The sequence below is a fragment of the Muscardinus avellanarius genome (genome assembly GCF_963383645.1).
Source record: "Muscardinus avellanarius genome assembly, chromosome: 1".
Taxonomy (NCBI): Eukaryota; Metazoa; Chordata; class Mammalia; order Rodentia; family Gliridae; genus Muscardinus; species Muscardinus avellanarius.
The window spans coordinates 19,513,108-19,533,061 of record NC_137786.1 but is presented as its reverse complement, the minus strand read 5'-3'; the positions used below and the strand labels follow the sequence as shown (position 1 = coordinate 19,533,061).

At 33.4% G+C, this 19,954-nt stretch overlaps 1 protein-coding gene across 1 annotated transcript in view; it reads left to right on the top strand.

Moving 5' to 3' along the window:
* Window positions 1-19,954, top strand: part of CDH12 (cadherin 12) — a gene marked incomplete at both ends in the record, with an annotated part of 310,223 nt that overhangs the window by 268,186 nt on the left and 22,083 nt on the right. The window contains 1 exon segment of the mRNA XM_080711266.1: window positions 12,975-13,111. Coding sequence (XP_080567392.1) covers window positions 12,975-13,111 — 137 coding nt within the window.

The following is a 19,954-nucleotide window of genomic DNA, read 5'->3' as shown; positions in this document are numbered from 1 at the left end:
AAGGTACCAGTGAATGGTACCTCAGTCTTTTCAGGCTGATAAACAGGATACCATAAACTGGGTAGCTAAAGCAACAAACATCTAATTTTTTCTGAATTCTAGTGCTGGATAGTCCTGGATTCCCATGGCAGCAGATCTGACATCTGCTAAAAGCCAGCTTTATATTTTCAGATGATTCTCTTCTCTTTGTATTCAAACAAGCCAGAAAGAGAAAGTCTTCAAGGTTCTTTTTTATAGAGATACTAATCACATTACAACTTAGTCACCAAAGACCTATTGGGAGTGGGAATTTCTACATATGGATTAAGAGTGGTTACACCTTTTCAGTCTTTAATATTCCATTTATGGCCCAATAAGGTGATTGTCCTCACATGCCAAATACATTCATTTCATCCCTGCAGCCAGCTATAAAAGTCCCAAATTATTCCAACACCAACTCTGCAGTCTAAAGTCCAAAGACTCAGCTGGCTGTGGTTGTGCACGATTGTAATCCCAGTACTTGGGAGGCAGAGACAGGAGGATTGCACAAGTTTGAAGTCAGCTTCAGCTACTTAGTGAGGCTCTCAGCAACTTGATGAGACCCTGTTTCAAAATAAAATATTAAATAGGTCAGGGGTATAGCCTGGAGATAGAAATCCTCTGTGTTCCATCCCCAGGACCACACACACACACACACAAAAATAAATAAATAAATAAATAAATAAATAAATAAATAAATAAATAAATAAATAAAAAATAAAGTCCAAAGTCTCATCTAAAGATCTTCTAATCTAGACAGGGCCATGCGATTCAAAGTAAACTTCACTCTGAGACAAAATTTTTCTCTAGCTGTTAAGTCTGTGAAACCAAACAAGTCATGTGCTTCCAAAACACAGTGGTAAGACAAACATAAAGCAGGAATTCCCTTTCTAAAAGAGACAAATAGGGAAGGTGAAAGGGTGATGGATCCCACATATGTCTCAAACCTAGTAGGGCAAACTTTATTAATCCTTAAGATTATTTAAAAATATTAGAAGAAAGATTATTTTAAAATAATCCTTCTCTGGTTCCATCATCCACCTTCCTCTGATCTTCTTGACCCACTCCCAAACACTACTTAGTAGGGCCCTGCCTATACAAGGTTTTCTGTGTGTGAAGGTCAAATCCCAACCCCTACTGAATATTCTCACTCAGTGGTTCCACAGATATTGATCTCAGCCTTTGAAATTATTGTGAAAGCAACCGTGTCCATAATCCAGGATGGTGTTAAATCACTTTGACATCCTTCTTCACTTGACAGTTCTGGCCCTGTAAGGCTTAAGAATTCTGAAAGTCTTTATTTTTCTCATTTCTCTGCTTTCTTTAGTTCCATCTGATAGTGTTTCTCTGTTGTAATCTCATCTTTACTCCTGCCTTTGATGCTGAAGTTTCTGATTTGCACTCACATGGGTCTCCTTGTCAAATGATCAGTGTGCCAACCCTCCGTCTTCTCTTCTAAACACTTTTTCTCCTTTATTGTCATATGGAGAGGCTGAGAAATTTACAACATTTCCAATTTTGATTCCATTTTGCTTAACAATTCTATCTTTAATCAATTTCACTCCTCCTACATTTTGCTATAAACTGTGAGGAGTCAAGCCGCTTCTTCAACGCCTTTTTAAACATCATAAGAGGGCAAATAAATGATGATTCAAACTTCCTACAATTCAACAACAAAAAATTAGATACTGTTGGAACTCCAAATCTGGAGAACACACTCAGTTATTTAACTTGCTAAATTTTATATTTTACACACTGATGAAAGCATGATAACACAAAAATGTTAATAAAATATGCTCTTAATGTAATATTTCAGAGCCCCTCTCATGACAGTTTTTTAAAGTTTATTTATAGAAGATATTCAGTGAAAGGATAAACCTTCAAATCAAGAAAAATCATGATCCTGGTGTTTGAAACAAAGGAAGGCTTTATGTCAGAGAGATTTTTCTGCTATAATTGTGCTTTTATTTTTTCTCATGTCACAAGAACTACCATCTGACAAGTGCTACTTTATCTGAAATAAAGTACTATTCTTAGTCTTCGAATGAATAGTGCCTGCCTTGCTAAAGCTCCAGACACAGATGGATCTAACTGATCCCTGTGAGGAGTTGTCAGAAGACAAAACAGTATTTGAACAACATGAAACCTGTCTTAGTTCCATGTACTTATAGTAAACAAACTTGAATTATGCCAGTTGAGGAAATTTTAGGTAAGAATCATCTTCCTTTGATCTTAAACATTTGTGCTCACTTAACTGTGGTAGTGAAAATATGTTTAAAAATTAAGTATCAGATCTAAATTTATTTGACATTTTCAGGTTTCCTTTGTCTAACTGTTTTCCATGGAGTTGCTGGGCAAAGTATTGATGTAGGGCTGTTATTTTTTATCATTTTTTTAACTATCATCCTCATCGCTGACCACAACAAAGAACCAGAAAGTAATGCCATCTCTGAGAACTAAACTAGCTTCAAAGAAAGATTCGCTTTGGTTTCATATCCAGCAAATATACCATATCTAGTTCTAGCTTCCACCTCCCATGAGCCCCCACTCAATGTCTAGTTGTTCTTCCCTTATTCTTCTAGGTGTTACCTTTTTGGTGCACTGTTTTCCTGGCTCTAATATCTCATACTCTTTGAGGTACATCTTGTTATAACAAAGTTCACCGAAATAATTTCTGGTTAATCTAATAAGACTAGAATAAGTGTACCCACCACTGGCTAATTTTCATTTGAGGGTCCTCTCCAATAGATAAGAAAATTTATCTCCTATAAAAATATAAGAGCTAGGCATGGTAATGTTTGTAATCCAAGTACTTGGGAAGCTGAGACAGAAGGAAGACAGGTCTGCTGCTATCCTTAGCAACTTAGTGTGGCCCTCTGCAACTTAGCAAGTGCCTGTTTCAAAGTAAAAACATAAATAAATAGAGCAGGGGTATAACTCAGTGGTAGAATATTCCTGACCTCAATCCCCAGTACCAAAAACACAAAATAAATAAATAAATACAAAATTAGTTCAGCCAACACAAAGAGAGAGGGAGAGAGGAAGAGGAGCGAGAGAAAGAGAGAGAGAATATGAATGTATGAGAAAGAGGGAGAGATAGAGGAGAGGGAGAAAGAGAGGGAGAAAGAGCAAGGGGAGAGGAAGGGGGAAAGGAAGAGAGAGAGGAGGGAGAGAGAAGAAGGAGAAGCAGGAGGAGCAGGAGGAGGGAGACAGACAGAGAGAGACAGAGAGAGACTGATTCAGCTTAGCATATTGAATCTTAATGCAACTTACAAAATTTAATTATTTATTTAGATGGAAGATATTGCATGTTCAGAAAATTTTCCATTCTCTCGTTTTCCCTTATGTAGCATGGTTTCTGTGAGGATGAAAGGAAGTATTGCTATTAACTATTTCTAGAGCAGTGTCTGGCACATTCTAAGAGCTGCATATGTGCTTGGTTTGGTTACTTTCCAATTAGTATATAATAAGCTCCACAAAGGTACATCTTTTTTTTCTAAATTGACCTTTTTAGTTTTTTAGAGACTGGGTCTGTGTTGCCAAAGCTGGCCCCAATCTCATGATTTTTCTGCCTTTGTCTTCTTAGTAGCCAGGATTACAGTCAAAGCTACCATGCCCTGCTCTTCTAAATTGTTCTTGATAGATCATACATACCTCGAATACTACTGATGAAATAGTGGGACATTGATAAACATTTCTTAAATGCATGACTTGTGTCTTACTAATTTTAGTCACATAATAAAATGATATCAAAGTAATTCATAACTATTATCTGCATGAAGAATAATAAATATGCTTTTTTCTTAAATATAGAAAGTATTATATATATGATAAAATATAAGTATTTTAGTGTTTTTTAAGTCCTAGACTTTCCTCAAAATATTTGCTGAAGATTATCCTTAATAATTAACACATTATTTCAAAGAAAATCTACATATATTTTTTGGTATGGCTCATGATTATGTAGCTTTGTGTAACTTTTTATTAGTTACTTTTTGCTCATATGCCTTTGAATGATTCTAAGAATATATATATATATATATATATATATATATATATATATATATACACATATTGTAAGTATAAAGAAAAGAGCAAAAGAAAGCAGTGACTATAAAGAATTAAATATTTTATCTTACTGAATATTTTATATAGATTATGGATACATGTTTTCTTCTTTCTAATTGCTCTCTGGATCATCAATACAATACTTGTCATGGGGGGGGTGAAGAATTGAACATAGATTCATTCTACTTCTGGGCTACAACCTCAGCCCTTTTTATTTGTATTTTATTTTTTGAAATAGTGTCTTGCTATGTTGCTGGAGCTGTCATCAAAAATGCAATCCTCCTGCCTCAGCCTGCCAAGTATTGGCATTATGTGTATACTACCACATCCAGCTGAATAACCAGTATTTTTAGGGGAAACTGGCTATAAAACAAAATATAATTTTTATCCACTAACTAATAAAAGGTATTACATGAAAAATTTAGGCAATATATTTAAAATTTACACTAATAGTGTGTATCTGTGCCAAAACTATTCTTTGTGGATGATTTTATTAATTCTAAGTCCAAATAACCATTGGCTTTTCACAACAGCTAAAATTATTTATCACTAAAAGATATAAATTTTTAGATTTTTTAAAAAGTACATAGAAATCAAATACACAGACATAAATGTTAAATGAAATACAGATGTATTGTCCAATGGGGGAAAAAAGCAGACAGGATTTGATATGGAATACCTCAAAGAAAAGCAGACCATTAAAATAGGATGCAGAGCTTAGAAATTGCAGGAGTAGCTGAATGTGTTCATTTCTAGAGAGTTTGCCTTGTTCAACGTTATCACAACTACTCTATGCTTAGTATTTAGGATCCTCAAGAGAATTCTTTTTCTTTTTCTTCTTTTTATTATATTTTTATTGGTGCATTGTAGTCATACATCTTAATGGAATAAAAAACTTGTGGAGACATACATGCACACATCACCCAATTAGCCTTTATCCAGTCCCTATCCGGTTCCTCTTCCTCCTTCCCATGCTTGATTTAGTGATTGATTTTGATGTTTGTTTAAGTATACCATGTGCTTTAAAGAGCTTCCCTCTTCCCCCTCCCATCCCCTCAGATAGGTCACCTTAATTGCTCCTCTATAAGTTCCCTTCTTCATCTAGAGTTCCTCCTATTACTCATGTTTCTCTACTGATTTCTTATTTTTGTGATATTTTCCTGTAGATGCCATAATTTTGTTCTCTTTATAGCTGGGTAAAATTCCATTGTGTACATATTCCATAGTTTTGTAATCCACTCACCTGTTGATAGACATCTTGGCTGGTTCCATAGTTTGGGAAAGATGAATTGTGCAGCTATGAACGTAGATACTCATGCGTTGGTTTGGTAGTTTGGTTTTCATTCTTTTGGGTAGATACCCAGAAGGGGCATTGCTGGATCATATGGTAAGTTTGTTTTCATTTTTCTGAGAATCTTCCATACTGTTTTTCAAAGTGGTTGCATTAATTTGCATTCCCACCAATTGTGTATTAGAGTTTCTCCACATCCGATCAATTGCAGTTTATCTCTTCCTTGGAATTCCTTCTTTTATTTTATGCACTGATTCCCATTTGCTGAAATCCTGACCTCCAGAAGGTGAGTGACTGATCAGATGATCCATTCACACCCAATTTTTTAATAGAGGGCACTTGGATCTGTCTCAGGCCATGCCACCCTGAACATATCTGATCTCATCTGATCTCGGAAGCTAACCAGGATTGGGTCTAGTTAGTACTTGGATGGGATAATTATTTTTTTGAAATTTTTTTCAATGAAGTATACTTGCAAATGTGCTGATGGCATTTTAGTATTTAGTTTCCATTAAGAGCATGTATAGAAGCTAAGAAAGAGAGAAATAATTTCACCAGAAAGAAAAAAAAGAAATTAAAGTTTTGCTAAAAGAAAAGAAGACTGACAAAACTACATTTTGCTAAAATAATGGAGCATAAACCCCATAAATATATCAGAATTCTCAGATGTGTAAACCATTAAAAAGAGATTATTCTAAGTTTCTATACACATATAGCTATAGATAAAGTTTTCCTTATGATATATTTTGAAAAATAAACATAAAATATACATAAATATGCATAGGACATTTTATTAATAATATATTATGCATTTGGATACATATTTTATATGAAGGACATTTTAGTAAATATTAAACAATTTTGTCTGAGTGCTATGGCTTGCACCTGGAATCTCTTGAATTTGGAGAGTGAGACTAGAGGATTGCAATTCATAGACCAGCCTCAGAAATTTAGGAAGACCCTTAGCAAATTAGCAAGGCCCTGTTTCTAAGTAAAAAGTAAAAAGTCTGGTGATGAACTTAAAGGAAGAATGCCTTGAGTTCAAATCCCGGTATAAATAAGTACATAAATTAATTAATAATTTAATTTGCAAGTAAATCCAAGAGTCTTTTCAATATAGTCCTATCCCTCCAGTTTTAATTTTTTTATATTTGGGAAATTGTGTTTAAAAAGTACTGTTGGTCAGCTCTTTGCCATTATGATAAAATACTCGAGAAGATCAACTTAAAATAGGAATGGTTCATTATTTAGGCATATAGTTTCAGAAGTTCCATCCATTTGTCACTAGCTCCAGTTGGTTTGGACCCATGACTGTATAGTGTCTTGGCAGTGAGAGTGTGAGACAAAGGAGGCCTGTTCACCTCATGGCAGCCGATAAATATAAAGAAAAGAAAGGGGATCAGGTCCTAGCAGCTCCTTGAAGGACATGTCCTCCGATCAATTCAGTGATGATTTATTTATGAACAAAATATTTTCTATATACTCAATAAAATATCCTTTTTCTAGAATTCTCATTTGACAGAAATTAATGTTGACATTAAAAAGATAGCTTAGATAACAGAAATAAAAATAAAGTAGAAATTTTTGACTGCAAGGACTTGTGAAGACTTCATGGAAAGAATATGAGCAGAGGAACAAAAATACACTTACTGTTTTAAAAATTTTGTGGGGTTCTGTGACATGAAGGGAATAAAAATAACTGAAATGTACTAATAATTAGGTCTAAGTGAAGGATATTGAATTTCTAGAAAAAGATTAGTTCTTGAAAGTATATAGCAATACTTATTAAGCACATTCTTTACTTACATTATCAGCTATTATTGTCTGGATTTTTCAATAGGTAAGGAAACTGAGACTTTGTATGATTTATGTTAAAGTATTAAGTTTATGATTCCTTTGTCAAAGTCGAATGGCTACAATTAGTGTGTGAGGATTTGTTTTGGTAACTTCTATTTTAACCCATTGGGTCCATGTTTCTGTTTTTGTGCCAATACTATGCTGTTTGTATTACTATAATTTTGTAATATAATTTAGACTCTGGTATTGTGATGCCTCCAGTATGGTCCTCATTGCTCAGAATTGCTTTGGCTATTCTGAGTCTTTATTTTTTTACATGAATTTTTGGATTGTTTTCTCTAGTTCTTATATTTTTTTGATAGGAATTACACTGAATCTAGAGTTTGCTTTTAGTAGTCTGGCCATTTGAAAGTACTTGTTCCCAAAAATTATTTGTGTAAATCTCACATATTTTTTTTTTATCAGAACAAGCTGCTTTAAAGTCTCTGCAGAATAAACTAGTGGCTAAGGATAAAGCTTTGGGCGAAAATCCAGTTTTTCTTAAAGATAAAATTATTTTTGCTTTAAATGTATCTAAATACAAAATACATATAACATATGGGCCAAGGGAATGGAAAAATAAAAAATTACAATGATATATAGATGAATAAAAATATACATAAAAGACTATGTGTTACCTTTTAAAAATGAGAAAAGTATAATAAACTTTAATGGAAATGAAAATATAACAATTATGATTTTAATAGCATATATAAAATGGAATTTTTGACATTTTTTAGATACCTGTATTAAATATACTGATTACTTATAGAAATTTAAAAACAGGGAATTTCTTTATTCAAACATTTTTAATTTTATAAAAAGTTTACATTTTTATTAAAAATTCAAAACAATAGAAGCTATCCAAACTAAGATAAAACTTTTAAAGCTATTAAGGGGAAATAAAGAATGATGAGAAGAGTAAGAAAAAAGAAATAAAACTAAAAGGAACTAATAGAAAGCTAGCAAATAGTACTTAACACTTAACAAAGGTTGAGGTAAACATACTGAGATTCCTAAGAAAGAAGTTTAATGGTTATTGTTAAGGAAGCAATTACAATCTAATTGTTGTTTCTTAGGTTGTCACGAAAATGTTCAAATAAATTGGACTTAAATTTCTTTCATTTAATTATCAGTCCCCCTTAAAAAAATAACAAAATACATTAGAATGAAATAAATAAAAGATAAGAATAAATAAGTTTTGATATATTAATTTTACCCAAATAAAAGAATATTTTCTACATTTATACAGATCATTATTTCTACATTTTTATGCTTAAGAGTGACATGTAATACTTTTAAAGTAATTCTGCACTATCAAGTACTCTTTATAAAATGTTCTTAAGAATTTGGACAGGGTCAAATTTAGTTTTTCCATTAACTTTGAGAATGTTATTAGCTAAATTAAAAGAAACAATTTTAAGGGAAATGCTTACCTAATGAGGAGAATAAACATTTTTGAGGCATTATTGAATACTCATTTATAGAAAAGTAATACAGTTTTGCTCTATCAAGTAGTTTTTCAAAGTTAAGCTAATGTTTTAGTTTTGTTCTTTCTATTCAAATTTTAAACAAGTTTTAGCAGTAGTTACTTTATTACCACATGAATTATCTGTCATATAACAGAAACATGTTTTTTTCACTGAAATTTCATTTGTCCACTGACTTGTATGTGTTTTTTTAAATTAAAATTTCATCTACTCCCTAAATAAGTATGAGGTATCTCAAACATACTTTGTATTTAATTCTTTTTGTCATCGAAACTGGTATGTTAGGCCAAATCAGACGGTTCATACGACCCATTGTGATTAGTTGCAATTAAAATATAATTCCACCCTTGATTTGAAGTGGGCTGTGGGATAATCAAAGTAAAGATATGATGGTTGACTTTGGAAGAGTGTATCTCCTAAAATCTACTTATAATTTTCAGAATTACATCATGTGTATCTGAAAATATTCAAAAATTACAAGACAGGTTTTATTGTCAGGCCACTGGTGGTGCTTCATATAAGTGTCTCTCATTTGTCATGTAGGGGAAAATATCAGAGTATCAACTAAGAGTCATTGCTCAACTTTTATATTTTAATCTAGCTCAGGGTTCAGTCAGTCTTATAACAACAGGGCATCTGAAAAATACTACAAGCTAGTACTAGACCTATCACCCCAGACTTGGTCAACCATGAGAGAATACTGAAGATGTTCACCTGACTAAAAATGTACAAATCATTCAGTCCCCAGCTGTCCAAATCAGTTTCAGCTACACTCCAAGAATCAGTAAGCTTTCGGGTAGGAAAGCATCCAAAAAAAGAGGGGTGCTGAATTTCACTAGGGGACACATCTAAGAACTGGATCCTAGAATGTGGTAAATTACAGGGACACTAAAGCACCCTGATATGAAAGAGAACTGAGATAATAGTGCACTTGGTTTGGACTTCAGGAGTTTGTGTAGAAGCACTGTAGTTCTACTCTCTTAAAGTTGAAAGTGATATATGTCACAGCCTGATGCCAGAATTAAGCCTAAGTGTGTGGGTTGGGAAGGGTTTTGTGTGTGAGAAGTAACATTAAATAATGAGAAGAGAAAGAGAGAAAAGGGGGAAAATATACATCTACACTCATACATAAGCTACTATGTATTCACTCTGCTTAAGCAGCACAAATATAATTTAATGTTTATAGTATGGCTCATGGTTATACTGCTAGGCATTTATTGTTTTCCAAATTTTATCAAGAGAAAAGAGAATATGTATTAGAGAAAAATATTCAAAACTTAAGGATGAAAGGAGTAAATGAATTTTTATGTCAGTCTAAATATTTCTGTCCAGAAAACTTGTCTTTTTTCCGTAAAGTTTGTTTATTTATTTGCTTACTTATTTTTGTATAGTACTGGGGATTCAACCTAGGAGCATTCTACCTCTAAGCCACACCTCTAGACTTACTTTATTTTATTTTTCTTGTTTTGAGACAAGAAAGATCTCAAGTTGTGAAGGGCCTTACTAAATTGCTGAGGCTGGATGCAAACCTGGGATCCTCCTGTCTCAGTTTCCCAAGTACTAGGATCACAGGTGTACACCATCATATCCAGCTAGAAAATTAGTGTTTTGAACACAATGTTTTATTGCATTTCAGTGATGGTTAATTTATCTATTCCATGTATTATGTCAGTCTTAAACTAAATTGACTAAACTAAAATTAAATTTGGAAGGCACTTGATGCTGATATAAATATTGCATCTGCACATATTCATATACACATATGCACATACATACAAGTAAATGCACATACATACAAGTATATGCACAGACATACAAGTATAGGCATACAGAAAAGTATAGGTACACTTTTTTCACTAAAAAAATATTTTGCTACTATGGATTGAGCCAAGAGCCTTTTGCTTTTTAGTCAAGCACTCTACTACTGACGTATATTCTCAACCTGATATGTTGTTTTAAGTATACATTTCTAAAGTTTAAAAAAATTTTTTTTGCAGTACTGGGTACTGGGGATGGAACTCAGGGGAATTCTACTTCCAAGCTACACCCCCAGTCCTATTAGTTTAGTCTTTTTATTTTTTGAAACAAGATCTCACTGAGTTGCAAAGGGACTCACTAAGTAGCTGAGGCTGTCCACCACACCTAGCCCCAAAGTTTTTCATTTTATATTTCTATAAAAATTTCTTAAAACTAAAGTTATATATGACTGCTGTGTATACTGACTCATTGTACAAAGTTAGCTGTGTTTGAATCAACTTTAAAAATGATAACAGATTCTTCAAGTATTCATTATAAATAATGGGATCAGTTTTTTTTTGTCTGAGACTATGGAGTTTCCCAAATATGCTATTAGTTATTAATTTTAAATTAAAACAATATTTATTATCTAAAAAAATTTTAGAGTATCCAGCAGATAAAGAACCATTTATTCAAGAAAAACAACTAAAAGTCGTCAAGATTAGCAATTGTGGCATTTAGCACCAAGCCCCCTGTCTCTGCCCATTTCTATGTCTCAGATATCTCTATAGAAATGCTTACCCTAGACGAGTGTGGTTTAAGGGACCTGGCTCCTCTCTCCTCAGTAGCCAATCAAGGGACATAATAGCTTACGGTGATGGTCAACATGTCAACATTTCTCATCCCATCCAAATCCAAGTTTCAGAAGTAAAATTCCTGGTGACTGTGACTAAGAGATACTTTACCCCATTAATGGGTGGGAGGCTGTACCCCATCCTAATAATGAGAGAAGTGTAAATCTGGCCCCTGAGAAGCAAATTAGGAGCAACAGAGGTTAGTATCCTGACTCAGTGCTTGTAGTAGTGGCTCAGAGAGTTTGCTTAGGATTACATAGAATCCCAAAGAATAGAAAGCTTTGAAGCTCTTCCCCAAGTATTCTCTTTCTTTCTGCTTAATTTATTTTTTCAGATGAATATAGATTCATCTGAAAACCTTTCACTTTCTGTGATTGGATAATGTCACTTAACATAATGTTCTTCAGGTTCGTCCATTTTTCTTCAAAGGACTGCTTCTTGGTTCTCTGAGAAGGATAATAATATTTGTAAAATTGTTGTCCATTGTAGTTTATTATTAACAGAGCTCTTTCTCATTAGACATACTATTTTAAATTGATAATCCTGTATAACGATGATTACATTAGCATACATTTTGATAAGGTCCAAATATCAGAATAAAACTTTTATGTTTTGTGAACTTGGCCATATTCTTTCTGGAAATATTATTTAATCATATATAAAATGGGGGAAATTAATAATACTTATTTAAGAACTTCTGTGGTATTAATATTGACTTGTAAAAACATTTATAATGATATATATTCATATTAATATAATAGTCATTAGTTAAAATGTCTCAAAAAAGGCATTTAAGGGAAATGCAAATTAATATATTAAGATGAATTCAATATATAGTAATCTTAACATATATCTAGCTTAACAGTAACATATCCAGCTTAACATATATCCAGCTTAACAGTAAGCTTTTAAAATACTAACTCTTGTTATCATAATTAAAAATATATCGGTCTATATGTTTATCAGTTTTTAAATAATTAAGTAAATATGATTTCTGTTTTATCATTAATTTTCTTGGTTTTTCTAGTTTGGTTACCTCACATAAGTCAGCATCTTTTATTAAGAAATATATCACATAATAAAAATACATCATTGGTCAAGGTCACCACTTTTTTATAGTTATCCTGATATATAGTATGATAAAATAGTAATGGTTCTCTTAGCATATGTTTGAGAGGAAATATATTTGCACAATCACCAAATTTGCAGTTAATATTTTTTCCTTTACTTTCCATTATGTGATTCTCTTCTGTTCACAGAAACACAAAGATTCTACCTCTGTTCTAGCATAGGTTTTTCAGTTGTTTGAGATGTCTTCCTGACCCTCTCCATAGCCACCATTAAGGATTTTTTTTTTTTTTACTGCTTGAGAAATTTTTAATATTCAGCAGGTTAAGGGAATCTGTGGTCAGCTTTAGAATTTTAGTCTCTGCTGAGCTTTCAAGGTGTCAAGACCCTAAAATAATATGAACAGCAGGAGTACTAAATCTTTCATTATTTCCAGTTTCCCCTTGAGCATACGGACTTTGCAATAAAGAAGCTGTCATTTACACTCTTCTTTATTGCAAGGTGGGTAATAGCTACAGGGAGAAAAATAAGGTGCTGTGTCAAGTTAGCCTGACTGCCATTATGATTCATGTGTAATCATTGCACATTTGCATCTACTCTCTCCACATACAGGTACTTCATAGATTGGAAGAGTGATGGGGACAGCTACTTTACAATAGATGGAACCGAAGGAACCATCGCCACTAATGAATTACTAGACAGAGAAAGCACCGCACAGTATAATTTCTCCATAATTGCGAGTAAAGTTAGTAAGTATGGCATGGACAGAATCAGTGTTCCACTGCAGTTCTTTGGATTTAACACTTTTAAATGAGTCCCTGCTGAGGTGTTTTTCATTTTTGTACTGACAGCTGAGTGGTCTCCTGGGGAAACTCAGAAACCTGTTCCTTTTCCTCATAGTGTACGTCCAGAGAAATTGTGACAGCTGCCAATGAGCCCTGTTTGCAGGACTGCATGAATACTTAGAAGTGGATTTCCTTACGTGGCCTCTTCCTTTCTATTCTGCACTTTCAGAAATTCACTGGAGTGCCAGCTTCTTTTCCACACAAGTTCATTGTATCTGTATCATTGAGTTTAATGGCTGAGATTGAAGAAAATAATTATCACATAAAATCATTCATTCTGAAATTGAAGAGAGCATTTAAAAATTGTTCCCTCTTTCTTCTATCTCAATTCATTAAAATGTATTTTAATGAATACAACTGTGGAATATACAGTAGTTCTAAGTGCAATTCTTCACGGACTTTGCCAGAATGTATAGAATTGTTAGCAATTATTGCTTATGATGGTTTCTGTTTCATTCAGAAGTGCATCCTCTAAACAGAGTGAATGCAAGTCTTATTTGTATGACAGAATAATCAAAGATATTATCACAACGTTCTCAAGTAAGAGATTAAGGAAGGAGTAAGGGCATTTGGCTCCTGACATGGTTGTTTTTTTTAGCAGAAGTGGATTTTCCCAGTCTGTCTGCTTAATATCTCTTTTAAAGGTTTGGAAACTCCCTTCTGAATACCTTTCATTTTATCTTATTTGGTGTTGTGCACCTGGTAAAAATGTATAACACTTTGGCAGCTAATTTCAGCTTGCAAATCAGAAAAGAAACATGGATATTTCGGTTGAGACATGCAGTCTCAATTCAGTGGGGGTAGACATATGAGGCGGTAATAACTGCTATGTAAGGAAGTCAGAAATTATTTTCTAGCCAATATCACTACTTTCAGGTTACTCTGATTCTTAAAAAAGGTTGAACATAGGAGAGCCTGCTACCCCCATATTGAGTGTTACATACTTTGTCTTGTATTTCCAAACTATCATGAAAGAACCCCGACCACCTGAGACAGCCAGACTAGGGAGGTCACATGTTGGTGTCAAAATACCAAGTGTGGCTCAGCTCAGCCTTTCAAGTGCACCAACCGGTCTGCTGTGTGACTCAGTCTCTTTAAATAATTTTACTTATGACAAGGAAATTGTTAGTAATAAAAAATATTAAGCATAAATAAATGTGACCAAAACATTTTATTAATGCACAAAAGATATACATATTTTTTTAAATAGTAGTAGTAGCCCCATGCCCTAATCCCAGATAAATTTTTTTGTGGTAAATTCACCAGTAGATTTCACTTTACCTAGTAAAGAAAGATCCCTTTCTTCCCATTGTCTACTTAGACTGTCAATACTGTTTTCATGGTGAGAATAGTCATAGAAATGAGGTCCAGTGCCACCTTTTAGAGCCTTGGGATTCGACCATTTGGAACATGAAAGAAAGTGTAATTCTTTATGGTACAATCTTTATGTAACTGTCATTGATAAATATAAGTTTATATTTTCTAAATTTATGAAAACTTAATTGCTTACTTATCAATATACTGTTGTGCATATAGTACTCTAACTTGTTGTCTCTAGTTTTTAACTAAATGCAAGTTTGAAACCTCCAGTTTATGGGTTCTAAGAATTAATGTTGGCCCTTAGAGTCATAACTGGGACTTAAACATATATTTGGCCCAAAATGCTCTCTCTCTGCTCTCTCTCTCTCTTATCCTTTGAGAATGATGCCAAATGAATATTGCTAAAATAGATTCACCATTAATTCCAATATATCTTCAAAGACCATTGAGTGGATGCCAGCATTATCAAAGAAATCTAGTAGGAAAAAGACTATATAGTTATGGTGCTAAACACAAATCATGTGATAATTAAAGATCTTGTAAAAATAGCTACTTATGGGTTCTTATTACTTAAGGGTGCTTACTGTTTTTAATTGCACAGTTTAAAAGTACCCTTTACTCAAGTTCTAATGCCTAAAACTATCTTCATTGATTATACTAGCCAGATGAGCAGGGAATATCATCATAGTAAATGAGTAAGAAATAAATATGCATACTTGCTATGCCAAGAAGAACATAGTTGTGTAAGTATAAGAAACTGCCTATTGGACTAGCATATGTTTCAGCCTAACCCTTTTATAAAAAATCTCAGGTAAAATGAAATCCTATGATGAGTGAATAACTTTCAATTAATTAAAAATCAGTCATTAATCAGTGTTTCTATATTCATAGTTTGAAAATAATTTGATTAGACCCCTAATAATTCTTTTATGCTTTACTGCTTTGATGTTCTCATGATATTAACCTTGAAAATTTTATGAGAGGAAAAACTAAAAAACATGCTTCACTCAAATTATCAGAAAGTTTTGACAGAACAATACTTTAATTTTTTTTTAGGGGGGAGGATTGTTAACATAACAAATACTACTTAGTTAAAGATAATAAGGCCGGGTGTGGTGACACAAGCTTTTAATTCCCATGCTTGGGAGGCGGAGACAGGAGGATCGCCCAGGGTCAAAGCCAGCCATGCTGGCTTAAGAGACCCTGTTTCCAAATAAAAAGTATAAAATAGGTCTGGGAGCGTAGCCTGGAAGTAGAAGGGTTTCCAGGAACTTCAGTACCACCAAAATTAAATAAATAAATAAATAAATAAATAAATAAATAAATAAAAAGAAGAAATGATGTCACTAAAATCATATAATCTATTTTACATTTATAAAATAAACACATCATAAAGGAAATGATTTTTGTTTTGGTCATTTCCAGTTGCAATGAATTGGCTCCATTCATTTTGGAAAGTACAAAGAAAATAAAATCAGTGGCCTGTCTTTTTAAATGCTATGTTTAGGGAGCTTTTTTCTTCTTTACACATTTGTTTTATTTTTATACACTTATTGGTGCATTATAGTCTCATACCATAATTCATAGTGATAGTGACATACATGCACAACGGGCTTGGTGGACTTTGCCCCTGGCTTTCACCCCTTCCCCATAAAGGCTACTGAGACTGACATCGATATTCTCTCAAATGTACATCATTTCAATAGCAGTGATTCCTTCAGTGAATATATGACCCTTCACTTTCTATGTCTGGCTAATCTCACTTAATATAATGTTCTCAAGGTCCATCCTATTTTCTTGCAAGTGACATCGTTTTGTTTTTTATTGCAGATAGAATACCATTTTATGTATATGGCATAATTTTTTAATCCATTCATCTGTTGATAGACATCTAGGTTTGTTCTATTGGTTATTGTAAATGGTTCTATAAACTCGTTTATGCATATATTATGACAATGATATTCTGATTTTAGTCCCCTTAGTAAGATGCCCATGAGTATTATGGGAGGATCATACTCTGGATCCATTTCCAGTTTTTGAAGAATCTCAATATTGATCTCCATGTTGGCAGTAATCATTTGAAATCTCACCACAAATTTATAAAAGTTTCATTTTCTCCTATATCTTTCCCAGTATTATTATTATTATTATTATTATTATTATTATTCTCTCCTTGGCTTCTACATTGGTCAGTTTGACTTTTATGTTACATGGGGGATGTTTTCTCTGATGTTTTCTAAAGTTTCCTGTACCTGTGTATCAACCTCTTGCTCTATGTTTGAAAATTTTTCTTATATTCCTTCTTTGAGGAGATTGTTGATCCCTTTGGTTTCTCATTCCTTTCTGTCTTTTATGAAAATTATTCTTAGATTAGCTCTTTTAAAATGGGTCCATATTTCTTCAATGTCCAATTCATGCTGTTGAATTTTTTTCTAAGTTATATACTATGCATTTGTTTTTGGAGTGATCGTTTTCTAGGAGCAAGATTCTATTCTTCATGTGGTCTAATCAATTATATTATACTTGAATTGATGCTTTCACTTTAATAATTGAATCCTTTATTTCTTCCATACTCCTCCAAATTCCTTTTGGAAGTCCTGTACCATTTCTACAGTTACATTCCTGATTTGATCTTCTGGAGATCTCTGTAATTCTTTGTTGCCAGGTTCTATTGTTGTGGTGTTATGGAAGCTCATTGCTTCCTTGATTATCTCCTTCTCATGATTTCAGAAGTTTGTATTTGTAGCTTTTGATAGATTTATCTCAGTCTCGTGGTATCATTTGGTATACCAAAGGGCAAGTTGTATTTCATTCCACAGTGCAGGTTGAGTGAGGAAGGAAGAGAAGTTATAAAGGCAAGAATAAGGCCTCAGATAGGATCTCATAGAATAGGAGTATTAGTTTGGTAAGGTAGTATATATTACAGATTAGAAATAGTGAAAATGTAGTATTCTAGTAACCAATGCAGAGTGTCTGTTATAATGATATTAAGAAGATTTAATGCAAAACAAGGAAGAGAGAAGGAGATAGAAAAAAGAAAAAGGGATAGAAAAAAGAGAGTAGATATATACAAGAAATGAAGCTTGACAGATTTAGGATGAGTGTATATAAATGAATATTTAGCAGAGTGTGCCTCTGCAGTATCTCTCTGTACAGATACAAAGTCCCATCAGTACCCTTCATCCTACAAGCCTGGTTCCCTGAGTCTTTCTTAATTTATCCAGATGGTTGGAATCAATGGGGCTAGATCTAGTGTTAAGCACAGCTCACCTTTCTGCCTTCACAGATGAGAAGTCTTGGAGTCTCGGTCTCTCCATGCCTCCAAAGTGGCATGTGCCTCTGAGACTAAACTCAGTGTAAAAGTGTCCGTTCTCAACAGCTAGGGCTGGGCTGGTTTAACTTCTTTCCATTCATCATGATTGGGGGATTGTGGTGATCCCAGAGATTATACTAGTTGGGTCCATTGTTAAGTATAGGTCTCCCTCCATACTTTACACTGATCATAGTCTGAATCTGTCTAAGCCCCTGCTATGTCCAACAGAAGACTCAATTTCTGCCTTCTCCGAAATGAACCACAAAGTTTCAGACCCAGTAAGTTTATCACAGCTGTGTGAGTCCCTGGAGGCACCATGCTGAGCATTCTCATGCAGGGACACTGGTTTTACTTATGATGTTATTGAGGGCTATTTTTGATCTCTGGAGGGTGTGGTAAGCTCAGATGTCACTGCTGCAAGTTGTACATTCTATCCCCTTCTTTCCTAGTTGAACAGCAAAGTCTTAGACTCAAAGAGTTTATGGAGGCTGCATGAGTACCCAGGGCACTCCACTGGGTATCATGGCTTTACTTACAGTGTTTTTGCTCATTGGTCTGTATCTCTGTAAGGAATGGTGAGCTCGGCCGACACTACTGCAAGTTGTAGCTGGTGTTTATGCAGGAGAAACTGATGACTTACAATTCTGATGATCTGCAACTACTTACTTCAGATCCTTGGTTGTTTTATTGTTCATCTCTGGTGTCCGATGAAGTGAGGCAAGATGGAACTACTGAAAGGCAGGCAGGTTTCTTTTCTGCTCTCTGATTAGTATCCTAACCTTTTTTCCCCTACTGCCTTGTACCTATCATTTTATTCCTCTATTGAGCTAGTATTTTCTAGCTTTGTAAAATACTGTTTTTGAGGCAATGGAGAGCAGGTGTCAGCAGGACTGGTATCTGCTGCTTCTCTCAGTTACCATCTTCCCCCTTGGATTGACTCTTGTTGCAAGTTGAGAGGTAGGGATTTAATTTCATTTTTTCTACAAATGGATAACCAGTTTCGTTTGTTGAAAAGGCTGTCTTTTCTCCAATATATGTGTTTATGTACAATATGAGCAAAAGAGTAGTATACAGTTAGGTATAGTTCAGTCTGTGCTGAATAACTTAGTTTCTAGATCTGTTTCAAGTTGCAGAGTAGTTATTTCATTATCCAATAATTTTTTATAATTTCTTATAATTAAACTTTTATTTCTCTATCATGTTCTTATTAAGCAATATTTTGTAATATTTTGTGTTCAATTAATTAGAGTGAAGACTTTTGATCAGCATATTATCTACTCTGTTTACATTACTATATATATTACTAATGATGTTTTAATTAACCTCACAGTTAAATGAATGTTTATGTATGACATGTCAGACTTTTTGAAATATTTTCAAAAATACAGTCATTATTAATACTGCTCATCATCTCAGTTGGACCTGATGATTAACATGTATTCTGGTTATAATATACATGCTCTGTGCTTTTTATTTCATTAGGAAATGGTGTCATCTGAATACTTCCTTAGGATGAATTAATCATAATAATTAACCCAAACAAGATATATAAACCAATACCTAATTGTAGGATTTCTAATCAAGATCAAAGTGTGGAACAATATAAGACAGTGTAGCAAGTATATTCAAAGATCCAGATAGCATCTAGCACCATTAGTATGGAAACTCTGATAAAGGTAATCTTAACCATAGGTTGGGAAGGATGGCACATAAATAGATAAATAGCAATTTCCTTGAAAATGTGTTTGGAGCTAAATGTTGGGGATCACAGGTAGATCATATATATATATATATATATATATATATATATATATATATATATATAACATATATAATAATTGTATATTATATATAATATATAATAACATATATAATATAATATATTAAATATTATATATAATATATATATATATGTTAAAGTAAAAAGGATAGCATCATTGGAAATGCATTCTCAAGTACTGTACTGCTTTTCTTTTTTTTTTTTTTTTTTTTTTTTTTTTTGGTAGTACTGGGGTTCCTGGAAGCCCTTCTATCTCCGGACTACACTCCCAGACCTATTTTTACATTTTTATTTGGAAACAGGGTCTCCTAAACCAGCGCGCGCGGCTGGCTTC